The sequence below is a fragment of the Cavia porcellus genome, unplaced genomic scaffold (genome assembly GCF_034190915.1).
Source record: "Cavia porcellus strain 051 isolate PalLab524CR breed Dunkin Hartley unplaced genomic scaffold, mCavPor4.1 scaffold_8, whole genome shotgun sequence".
NCBI lineage: Eukaryota > Metazoa > Chordata > Mammalia > Rodentia > Caviidae > Cavia > Cavia porcellus.
Genome location: NW_026947491.1, coordinates 71,875,223 through 71,887,605, shown reverse-complemented (window position 1 = coordinate 71,887,605; position 12,383 = coordinate 71,875,223). Strand labels below are relative to the sequence as shown.

At 35.2% G+C, this 12,383-nt stretch overlaps 1 protein-coding gene across 1 annotated transcript in view; it reads right to left on the bottom strand.

Annotated features, from left to right (window-relative positions):
- Otogl (otogelin like) overlaps nucleotides 1–12,383 on the bottom strand; it is a 156,748-nt gene that overhangs the window by 40,474 nt on the left and 103,891 nt on the right. The window contains exons 34-38 of the mRNA XM_063255199.1: nucleotides 11,351–11,518; nucleotides 9,311–9,589; nucleotides 6,372–6,489; nucleotides 2,947–3,026; nucleotides 2,624–2,665 (exon numbers count right to left, since the gene is read on the bottom strand). Coding sequence (XP_063111269.1) covers nucleotides 2,624–2,665; nucleotides 2,947–3,026; nucleotides 6,372–6,489; nucleotides 9,311–9,589; nucleotides 11,351–11,518 — 687 coding nt within the window. The remainder of the gene's footprint in view (nucleotides 1–2,623; nucleotides 2,666–2,946; nucleotides 3,027–6,371; nucleotides 6,490–9,310; nucleotides 9,590–11,350; nucleotides 11,519–12,383) is intronic.

Here is a 12,383-nt window from a genome sequence, read left to right as displayed (position 1 = left end):
TTGGGAAGGGCATTCAGACTACCATTCTGACTAAATAAATTCTACATGTAACCCTCACTTTCATCCCTGTTTTATAGTTCTTACTAGCAGAACGGGTAAAGTACAACAAAAATCCCCATTCCTTGGTCTGAGGAGGAAAGCTCACGGTATACCATATATATCACCTAGAAATTTTGATTTTTAATGCAGACTTCTATATCTCTATTTCTTTTACCACAAACTTCTAGACAAAGGAAAATGATATAAATTTCTGGTCCAATAGAAGCCAAAAATCATGGACAATTCTAGGGATTTGAGAAGGGCATAGGATGATGTCAACAGAATCTTCAAAGGGTTAAAAAGATTGTAGGGAGGTACAAATGTAATAGTTAAGTTATCTTGGTAATTTGGTAATAAAAATAGGCTTATATTTTCTTTTTTATACACTAATTGGATTCCTCCTACTTTCAGCTATTTTGATTTACTTACAAAACCTTTTAGGCTCACTAAACTTCTTTTGTTTATCTACAATATATTTAGCTTGATCAAATAATTTTACATGACTAGGATGCATTGCAGTTTTCATAGTTAAATTACCATTACACGGCCTTCACCTATGACTTTCAAAAGCATATGTAGAAGCCCCAATTGCAGGCTCAATAGTTTTAGCAATCATTTTACTTAAGCTAGGTGGTTATGGAATAATGGGAATTTTACAATTACTAGATCCCTAACAGACTTCATGGCATTCCCTTCATCCCTCTGTCACTATGAGGTATAATTATCACTAGCTCTATCTGCCTTCATCAAACAGACCTACAATCCCTCAGGGTCTATTCTTCATGAGTCACATGGCGCTAGATATTGTGGCTGTTCTAACTCAAATACTAGGAAGCAGCTACCCTTTCAGCTGCTCCTGGTCTTTCATTTTCCTAACTATTCTGTCTTAGCTTTGAAGTATGAGTCCTCTAACTTTAGGTTTCTTCTTCAAAATTGTTTTGACTATTCTAGGTTCCTTGTGTCTTCATATGGCTTTAGAGACAGTTTGTCAATTTCTACAAGGAAATAACTGGTATTTTTGTGAGGAATATGTTGCCTCTGTGAAGCAAATTTGGGAGTGTAACTATCTTAACAGTACGAACTCTTTCAATGCATGAACAGAAGATTTCGTCCCATTTATTTTGATCCATTTTATCCCTTCAGTAATGTTTTCTGGCTTCCATCATAGCATTGTCTGTATTTCAGCTTGTACTTTTTTCACTAAATATATCACTGTCTTATTCTTCCTTGATGCTACTGTGAATAGAAATTGTTTTTCATTTCATTTTCAAACTGTTTATTGCTGTTATACAGAAACACAAAAGATGTTTTTTTCAGGTACTGATCTTGTATCCTGCAACTTGGATGAACTTGTTTATCATTGTTAATATTCATTTTGCTAAACAATTTTAAACATTTGAAATATACTGATTTTGAGGATATCAGAAATATCAGATTAGACCATAATGCTCAGAAGAATTAGCAGTCTACACTCCGGGTGTTAGAATATGGACTCTGACTTGATAGACTTTTTTTCCTTTACATATTGAATGATATAGAAAATGTATCTCTAGTCCAGTCCCTACATGCTAAACAATTCCAGAAAAATCGCTCATGTTTACAAACAATAACCACTTCCCAGTACCCAGTGAGGATAGATTCCAGACCCCACACACATACCAAAATCTGTGGGTGCAGTCTCATATAAAATGACCTCTTTACACTTGTAACCTTTGCACATCCACCCACGTACTTTAAATCATCTCTAAGTTACTTATGCAACCTCATACCTAATAAATGCCATGTAAATTGCTGTGGTACTATATTGTTTAAGGGAAATTACAAGGTTAAAAGTGTGTACATGCTAAGTATCGATACAACATTTTTCAAAATATTTTCAATCTGCAGTGGGTTGAATCCACAGATGTGGACCCCCCTGAGTGTGCTGCAATTCCCTGTGAACGCAGTCATTTTAGGGTAAAGGCTCTGACTTGTCTACTGTGCACAAAACTCCCTAGTGAGTATATAGACAGGGCTTAGCATGGGTGACAGTCAATGAAGTCTTGTTGAAAATAAATATCTAAAATGGAACTTTTCTAAAAATTATAATCACAGGAACACTATAATAGCTAAGTAACTAAGTTCAGCAAACCTCACTGGGAGTGGGTTTATTAAATCCTTTCCTGAGGCAAATTTCACATGAAATTTAGAGAAGTCAGGGTAGGAGGCCAGAAAGCCTCCTCCAGAGCTGGGACAGAACACAAAAATAGCACTGGATGCTCCAAAGGAAAACTTGATTCCATTTATACCTCATTAGAGCCAACCCCAGAACTGTGAAAATTTGAGTGGGTTTGGTAAAATCTATTTCTGTGCAAAAATATAAGGACAGTTCTACAAGTCTATTCTAATTAAAAGAGTAAAAAGAGATGGAAAATGTGGTGTACTAAGCTCATCAACAGCTCTTTCATGAAACAAGTAAGTGCTGAATGTTCTAACCATTGGAGAGTCTAGTACCAGAAACTGTACCTAGATGTCAATTACAGGGTGCTAATTGTACTGTCGGAAGTTGTAACAATATCTGAAAACGTGAGTGCAGACAGCTTACCTGGTGAGATTAATGCTGGCTCTGTGGGACTCACAGGTATGCCTACAAAAAATAAAGATGCACTTCCTTACTTTAGTTCATATATGACTTTTATCATGGGGGAACAGATTTGGAAAAGAAAAAATGTGGGGAGGACGTGAGGGGAAAGAGTTATATGATTTAGAAGATAAACAGGAACAACAAAATCTACATAAGGGATACTGAAGAAAATTCCGAGAGTTTATTGTCTGTCTAAAATTTTTGTTTATAGCTACTTGTTTCACAGGGGGAAAAAATCCATGTTTTTCACTTTTCAGGGTAAATTAACCAAACTTGACACTTACAGTCTCCTGGATAAACACATTTGAAGGTGGTCTCATCTAGGATCATATTTTTAGGGCAGTAGGGCAAGCATCCTTCAACACTTTACATGCAAAAAAAGAAAAAAGAATAAAATACAATAAAATAAAACTAAAGGAGCCTTCACTAAATATATACAGCGATGATATAGTCTTCCTAAAATTCTTCTGTTCCTTTGGTTGGTTAAGTACCAAGGAGCATTGCACTTGCTACCACAACACTCGGTCACACTTCAATGAAACCACACCTAATGAATAAGAGGCACTATTAAGATCAAGGCAGAATTTGAATGCAGAAAATTTTAAATACACACTTGCATTTAGAGCACATGAAATATAAAACCTACAAATGGGTGGAAATGAAGAGAAATAACTTTTTGAGAATTTAATGTAAGTTAGTTGCATGTTGCCTTTTGCTTCTGAACTCCCCCTATCCAAAGGTGACAGTCTTGATGATCTTGCCGCGAAGATGTCTGTAAGACAGTACCAGTGTCTTCGATGACTTTCCCTGCCCTTATTACATCCTAAACTCTTTGGAAAGAGTGAAGCCCTCTAGATAGAAGGAATGGGAGGGAGCAGAAGCTGCTGCTCTGGAGAACAGACAGAGGGGGCAAAGGCTGCAATTTTGACTATTAGGGCAGCAGTGGCCTGGGAGCACTTGGCTGTACAGGAGTAGGATGAAGCCCAGTATTGTTCCAAGTTCCAGGATGTTGGGCTTTGGTAAGGATACTTCTCCTTGTCTTGTAACAGAAATCAAATGAAGGTCTCCAATTTCAAAAGGCTTGGGCTTGGGAACTGTGGAAGAGACCTTCAGGAATACTATTTTTCTAAAGGAAGGAAGTCAAATTAAAACTGAGATTATATTTTCCTCCTTCCCAAATGAAGCTTAGAATCTGATCCTGATTTAAAGGCAGGTAGTGTAATCTTCATGTACAATCAAGTCTAATTATTAGATTTCATACATTCTCCAGAGAATTAATGCAAATATAGCTATAAAAAGCTTTCACTTTTTTATCTGCATCTCCAATACATTAGCAGGTTCTAATATAATTTTAAAACATTTCCAATTACTTCATGTGTTAATAAAAACTTTGAATGAAAATGCTCCAGGCCTCTTTCTACTCTGAATGCATACTAACTTAGCACTAGGGTCAGCCTCGCCACCAGAGGGCACAGTTCACAGCAGCAAATCCAAGCAACACTAAACAAGAAAGTCTCTTTTCTCTTACTGAATGAGGTCACATAAGACCCACTTAACCACCTCTGGGATACCTCCTTCACAGTGAATTTTTAAAACACTTCTTTTAACCTATTTTTTAAATTGCTTATTTCACAAAATGAACTTTTGAACAACTTTAATGGGTGTATATAACCTTATTCTACTCTAAATTTTACCAAGCAGGAGAAAGCAAAAATATTGCTGAAAAAGATCACAGTCAATCAGGCATCATTAAATGAAGGCACCACCAGTTTTTATGCAGCTCAATTATTTTTAGTTATTTGTGCCAGTGAACACCACAGCCATCTTCATAAAATATTTCCAAAAACCATAAATTCATTTCTTTAAAATTCTAGTCAGATATAACAGTTTCCTCTTTATTTTGTCATACTGCTGATAATCTACTCCACTTCTAACAGAAAATATAGGGTCTGTGATATACAATTGTTCTCATAATAGATGTATAATAGGAGCAACTGTATTTACCAATCCCCTTAAAATATGATACTTAGCATAAAACAAGTTCTCACTTCCACTTGATATTTTTATTTTTATCACTTGCTTTGAGTGAGAAACTCAAATTATGTAAATCAAAGATGATGATTCTGTTGGGAGCTTGGAGGAGGAGCAGGGGAGATGTAGGAGCCCCTGCTCAGTGCCAGTCCCCACTTAGAGCCCTAAGCACAGTGTGGCTCCTGCAGTCAGGAGGGACCCTCCTCACAGGCCTTCAGGACCAGAGTCCTTATCGCTTTGTTCCCTCTTCACTCCTTCTATCCATCAGCACAGCCTCTGGCCCTAAGTGTAAAAGACAGCAAAACCTGAGCACTTCACAGGACCCTCAAGGCTTGTAAACCCCTTCTTCTGTTATTCCAGCTTGTCCTGTCTCCCTTGTGGTCTATTTTCAACACAAAAGCCAAAGTAAACTCCAAAATAGGTCTTACCCAAAATTTATCTGCACTTCCTATCTTGCTCAAAGCAAAAGGAAATCCTTACCAAAGGCTGCAAGGCCTTATCTGATGTGCCTATCACTATGATTCTCCTGTTTCATCTCCTATTTCTCTCAATTCATTTTGCCCCAACAAATGACCCGCTTGCTAACCCTAAAATACATCAAACACATTCCCACCCCAGGACATTTGCACTGTTCTCAGGCCAAAAGATATCCCCAAATATCCACATAAATAGTTGCCTCACTTGTTTTAGATCTCTGACTAGACCTCACCTTGTCAGTACATTCTTCTCTGGCCAATTTTAGTTAGCAAACATACACACTAAAATAGACACACACACACACACACACACACACACACACACACACACACGGTTTATCTTATTTTTTTCTGTTTCTTTTATTTTAATTTTCTCCACCTCACATATTGCCATCTAACCACAGGCTGCATTATATATTTAAATCTTTGTTTCTGTTTTGCTTCAACCCTGTGATGGTTAAATTGTCAACTTGATTGGCTTGGGAGCTGCCTAAAGGATTAGTAAGGCACACTTCTGGATGTGTTTGTGTGAGTCACAGAAGTCTAACTTGAGGTCTGTATGTGTTCCCTGGCCCCTTCTTCTCTGGTGTCTTTTCCCATGTGCTCTGTTTCCCAGATACCATGAACTAATTCAACAGCTTTGCTCTGCACAGTGTTCCTGCCTTGGAGCTAGCGTACCACGGACTGAATCTTCTAAAGCCATGAGCTACATCTCTTCCTTTTTTGTAGATGTCAATTATGGCACCTCAACAGTGGGGAAGTTGACCAATACATACCCCAAAATGTGTAGGCTTCAGGACAGCAAGTACTTTATTATATTCTGCATTCATCTCTAGAGCAAGAAGATTTCCTAACACATAACAGATACTCAATAACTATGTTCTGATTAAAATTAATTTCACGAATTACAGTACTACATATCAAACACAAATTCTTCTTGAGAATGGCTGCTTTTAAATATAACACAAAATTCACTGAGAACAGGATCTGTTAATAATGGAGTTTGCTAGGGGGGTGGCACCTGCCTGCAATTCCAGATCTTGTGAGGCTGAGACAGGAGAACTGCTGTGAGTTCAAGGCCAGCCTGCACAACAAAATGAGTTGAAGGCCAGCCTGAACTGTATAGTGAGACCCCATCTCAGAAAGATCCCTCTTCCCCCAAAAAACTGGAGTTTGCTCATCAATTGGTAAATGTTACTTACGGTGGAAGAAATTTACACGCTAGGGCTTCAGGGTCACTACATGTTTTAAAACAAGGAGTGGCACAAGGTTCGTATCTCCATTCACACATCCTCCTGTAAGGCACTGCTGCCTGGATTTCTAGAGGAAAAAAAAAACAAAGTTTATATTTTCACAGTTTTAGTGTACAATGTGAAATCTAATAATTTATGACATAAACATTTAGCTCTGGCCTCTCCTTTGCCATTATAGTACAGAAAAGTCAAAGCTATGGAATAAAAATATTGTAATTGCTTGGTGAGTAAAACATTTTTTGATCAGGTTAAATATGCAAATATAAAACTCTCTTCCAAAGATTTTTTAAAAAGATGTTAGAGGAGAATAAGAACAATTTAAAATCTTCTTTCTCTATATTTAATAAGTTTTCATTAATCTTCATATTATAATAGTACCAAACACATATTTGGAACTGTATTTTTTGCAAGATAATTTTTTGCCTACTGTTCTGTATTATCCATTTTGCAACTCTGTTGAGTAGATATTATTTCCAATCTAAAAATAAAGAATTGAGAATTAAAGCATCCAAAAGACTTAACAACTTCAAACAACTAGGAAAATGTCAAGACCAAGTACACATTTCAAAACTATAAATCTAGAGATTGTTCCATGGCTGCTCTTCTCTAAGAATTGTACCAGTATTGTTTGAATACAAAAGAATAAACAAATGCAATTAAATAATGCGTGCTTGCAGCCATAAAATCTGTCTTAATTGAAGACTTTTCTCCTGATAAATCTACTAAAACTCTGGCCTTCCCGCTTCATAGAGAAGTCCTTCAATAGTGGTTCAAAATGATCTCTTGGACAAGAGAAGTCTTAAGGAATATGAATTTGGGATACAAGTATGTTTCTTGGACTTTGTATGCAGAGTTCAATTCCAAACTGTGGTAAGGAAAATGAGGCTTTCTGGAAACCAAATTCATCTTAAGATTGGAGGGATTATTAGATTCATGGCCCTTGAGGGAGAATTGGCTCTTAACTGATTAGAGCCTTATGATTTCCTGCTTAGGAAGTCCATAAAGATCAGTATCTTGGGGTTCAAGTGATGCCACCAATCAGTTTGAATCACAAGTTGGGCTTCTGAGTCTGATTCTAACAACACAGACTTCTTTGTAGAGAAAAAAATAGAGGTCTCTGCATAGAGAAGAAATAAAGGCTTGAAAAGTTCAACTTTAAGAAAATTCCAGTAGTTACCACATCCACACTATGTAATGCTACAGAGGTAATGTCAGTGACTCCTTATCTCAAGAGCACCACACAAGAAGACAGGCCTCCAGCTGTCATTGGCTGGCCTAACGTTACCTCTCCAACTTGCAGTTCTCACAATAATGGCAGAATAGTCACAAAATGTATTATCTTGAGATAAGAAGGAATTTTCTGGAATAACCCAGGCTGTGCCATCCTCCCAAAGAAGATGTCTGGAAAATTTGTGCTCAACAGTGCCAATGGCATCTGGAGTAGAAAGTCCATAGTGGAGTGCTTTCCATTAAAGCAAAATGTGGGACATGCACAGAGTCCATCTGCCCTGGGAAGACTTTCCAAGCCTTGAGGCTTGGTTCACCAAGAATTCTAGACTGCTGATTCTCGCAAAATTGCTTTGCCTGACTAACTTGTTATGTCCCATCAGATTAGACCTAAGCATGACAGTGTTAGAAGTACTGGGAGTCTTATCTTCTTCCTTTTTTATTTTTAAAAATCAAAATAGAAAAAGGATAGAAATAATACATAATTTCAAAAAAGAACCATACATACATAATTGCAAAAAGAAACCAACACTAGTAATAGATTATATATTATCTTAGAAGTAGTTGTTCGAGTTACAAAATCTAGCATAAAAAATGAACAGACAATCAAACAATGACAGCACAAACTATTCTTTTTGATGCACTAACAGAGAATTAGTAGTATGGTTATCTATCTCGTACACTTAAACATACATACAGTTATATGTGCATAACAAAAGTCGTTCTTTCCTTTTGAGCACTTCCTTTTCCTTTCATTATTACAATATCTATTGTACATTTTGTATCTAATAATAATAATAGTAAAAAATAAATTTTTTAAAGTCCCTTGCATAAGAATTGTTGTAGAACTCAATGCCTCAAGGTTTTTGAGAAACTCCTACATGACTTAGAATGTCTGAATACAAGAATTGCATTCAAAAGATGAATTTTGAATCTCGGTTCTAATTTACTAAATGCAATTATTACAAAAGTTAATATTATGCATAATAGAAAAATCTAATGATTAAAGTTCTTAAGCTGCTTTAGGAGTGTTAGTTATGAAAAAGCAAATTGGGAAACAGCAGAAATGAAGCTCTTAGATTTTGGAAATGGAAGATGACTTTTAAACATTGCATTTAAAAAGTGATTATAGTTTTGTGAATCTCAGGAAATTCAGTAATTATAAAAATTTAAGTCTCTTAACAAATAACATCAGGCTTCAGCTGAAGCCTGGGAGATTTTTCAGACATCAGTGAAACTAGACAACCTTGAATTTAAAAAAAAAAAAAAAACAGATTAAAAAATATTGCCCTAATCACTAAGAATTAGCTAACTGAGAAGTTGCCTTTTAGGAGGAAAAAAAGGTAGATACAAGCACTAGACCATGGGTGGATTCTGATTCCAAAGTCCAGAAAAGTGATAGTAATTGAGGTAATAATTATAATCAAAATTATTCAGTGTTCTTCTAAGCAATTTACTTCAAATTAATATCACAAGCAGAATGAAACATATTATTTCTCCTATTTCACAGATGAATAAACCAAAGAATAGAGGAAAAAAACTTTTGAAGGTCATAAAACTATCTGCTTGTACACAGTAAAAAATATTTTGACACTAAAAACTAAAAAAATTATCGTTGTGTTACACATTTGTTCTCTTTTTGAAGAGCTTGTGAAATATACCTTCTATACTGAAACTGCTTGATTGTTTGAATTCTTCAGAATCATCATATTTTGATGCTTTGACAGTAGAATCTGTGAATATGATGAAAAAGCCTTTCTTGCTATATAATTCAAATGCACTGTAACCAGGAATCCAGAGGCTCTGGTGGTGAAAGAATGTCGCTCGCTGATGAAAGGCTAAATTTGCCGACCACAGTTCCAAGCTAAGAGTGTCATTGTCACGGACATAGAGAAAGTAGTTTGGCCTTTCAGCAGATTCCAGGGAAACAAGGGCCAGTGCTGTAAAATATAAAGCAGAATTTTGACAAGTCCTTGAACTCTCAGGAGAAGGCAGATCACCAATATCTCCATTATAAAATGCACTTATAAAGTCAGAAGCAGTGCTTCACAATTGCCATAGATCATTAATATGAGTCTCAGAGATTTCAGAAATGAACTATGACATTTCTAAAAGGAAGCATAGCACTTTAAAGGAAGTGAATAACAAAATCTCCACGGTCATCAGGCTTTGGGTAGTTCCATGGTTTAATGTGTCCTTAGAGGAAAAATCAAGTGTCAGTGACTACCCCAGGATGTAAATTTTCACACAGGAAATGATTGCTGACTTTAATATATATCTTTATTTGTAAGCTTTAACTTTTTTTTTTTTTAATCGGTACCAGGGATTGAACTCATGACTACCTGCTTGCAAGGCAGGCGCTTATGCCACAGAGCTAAATCCCCAGCCCCAGCTTTAACATTTTTGAATGCACAAAACCTACAACAGCTTAATTGTGTGATAGAAAAGAATAAGAAAGTAAAGACATAGATCCATTTGGGCAGGCAACTAACTGCACTTCAGTATCAGTGAGCTCTTAATGAGCCATGGCTCTTGCAAGAAATTTTGCCGCTCAAGAAAAGATTATTTATTCAATATTATCTATTTCTCAAAGATATTTAAATGGGTAATGAGAAATTAAGCTTGGAATAAAATGGAGAATAGCAATCTCTTCCTTTGAGTGCTTTAAAATTCGCCTTATATTTCTAAGGTACACTATTGTACATTAAAGCCTTTTAATTGAGATATGAGGTTGATTTCTGAAACAAATGTTATTTGGATTTTTCTTTTACAAATATTAGTCATTGGAAATAATAATTTGAATAAATGAATCAAATTCAACGTGATTCCAAAGGCATTTACTGTGTCCTAAGATTTCTAAGTCCCTCTGCTAAGTGTTGAAAGATGCAAATAAGAATTAAAGAAAATTTTATACAAAAAGTACCAAGCCAACATAAATTAAAAATTCAGATATTGATAGATACTTTTAGAACTAAGAGAATTCTTTTCTACAGAAAAGAAGTAATTTATTCTAACTGGAGAACTGGAGATTTCTAAGAATAAATGAAAGTTAAGTCAGTTTCATTCATTCAAGGAATATCTCATAAGTTTATTCAACATGCTATGAAAGGTTGTAGACAGACTACAAAGTAACAATGTAGGTTGGCATCATTTGATTAAAAGACAACACTACTACAAGTCAGAATAGGTGCCAGGTAGTACAGACCTGCTTGTGCAAACCAGTAAACAGAGCACCGTGTTCCAGTGCTGAGGATGTGTATGAACCAGGAGAGACGTCCCGGCCTCCAAAGCATAACACTCGGTTTTTATCTACCGCTGATTCAGGACCTTCACATTTAACATTCTTGATATTGTTATGCTCTTTTTCTTTTACTTCAATCTAACATCAAAATCTTTTAACTCTCAGGAATTTGTGGATTATCAAATTTAAGGTCTCTGATTAACACTTGGAGAATTTAAATTGTCCCCTGTTTGACACCAAAATATAAAGCAACTGCAATTCTAACATAAATATGCCAATAGATAAATGAGTTTGCACACAGAAGAGAAAGATGTTCAGTGGGCCGGTGGCATATTCCGTATTCTTTAGGGAACTCAGAAAAATGTCATAAACAAAATAAACATATGAGTCCCCATTACTATTTGCTGAATGAAGAATGAAAAAATGCAATTGGAAAACTAAATTCTTCGATCACACTTACATGGTGTTTTCTCTTTGAAAAGGCCTGGAGTGATCATAAAACTGAATACTAAATTTCCATGTGAGCTACTTCTTGGTAAAGAGAAAATGCTTCTACTGGTCATATTAGCTCCCAGAACAAGGTCACTCTGCCCATAACTTGCCAGCATATATGGTCCTTCTCCAAGTCCTAGTCAAATACAAACGAGATAGTTATAAATTATCACAAAACTTTTACATTCCAATCTGTCATTTCCATGAAATAAATTTTAATAGCAACAATTATCCTAAAAATATTTTAAGTTAAAAATGTATCACTAATAAAATAGCTAAACTCTTCAGAAATAATATAATTTAAAATATAGCACAGATATGTAGAATATGTAATTTGGAATGTACAACACATACAGTGCATATAAATTATATGTGTGCATGTAGATGTATACATATGTTTATACCTATGTATAAATAAATCAGGACTAGATAGATGAGTTTAAGCTTTCTAGATGTTAAGTTTTTTAAGCTTTCAAAAGCTTATCAAGGTAACTCTGCAGCCCTAATATTCTAAGATCCTGATCCTTAATAAAAATAAAAGATTTAACTGCATTTATGGCCAGGTATAATAATAATCCTCTAAAAACCATGCCTTCTTAGTTGTATAAAAAATTTCACAGACATACTATATAATATTTTACTGTTCAGGGAATTAGTAATTTTCACTGTTGAATTACGTCTGCTAAAAAGAGAGATAAAATGAAACAACCAAAAAATAAAAAAATCTTCTCACTTTTCTCATGCACTGAAATGTCTTCCCACATGTGGAAAATATTTACTATAATGAAATCTAGTTAGTCCAAAACCACACCTGAAATTCAGAGTGCTTTTCTGTAAACTTCTTCTTATAAAATATATATGAATGGAAAATCAGTTCATTAGTATTCAAATAATTTTATGCATTACATTTTATGATAATGTCAGTTTGACTTTAATCCTATTTCTGTTCCTTTTAATTTTTTTAAAATAATGGAGTATTTGAAGTTTCTTTTGCATCATCA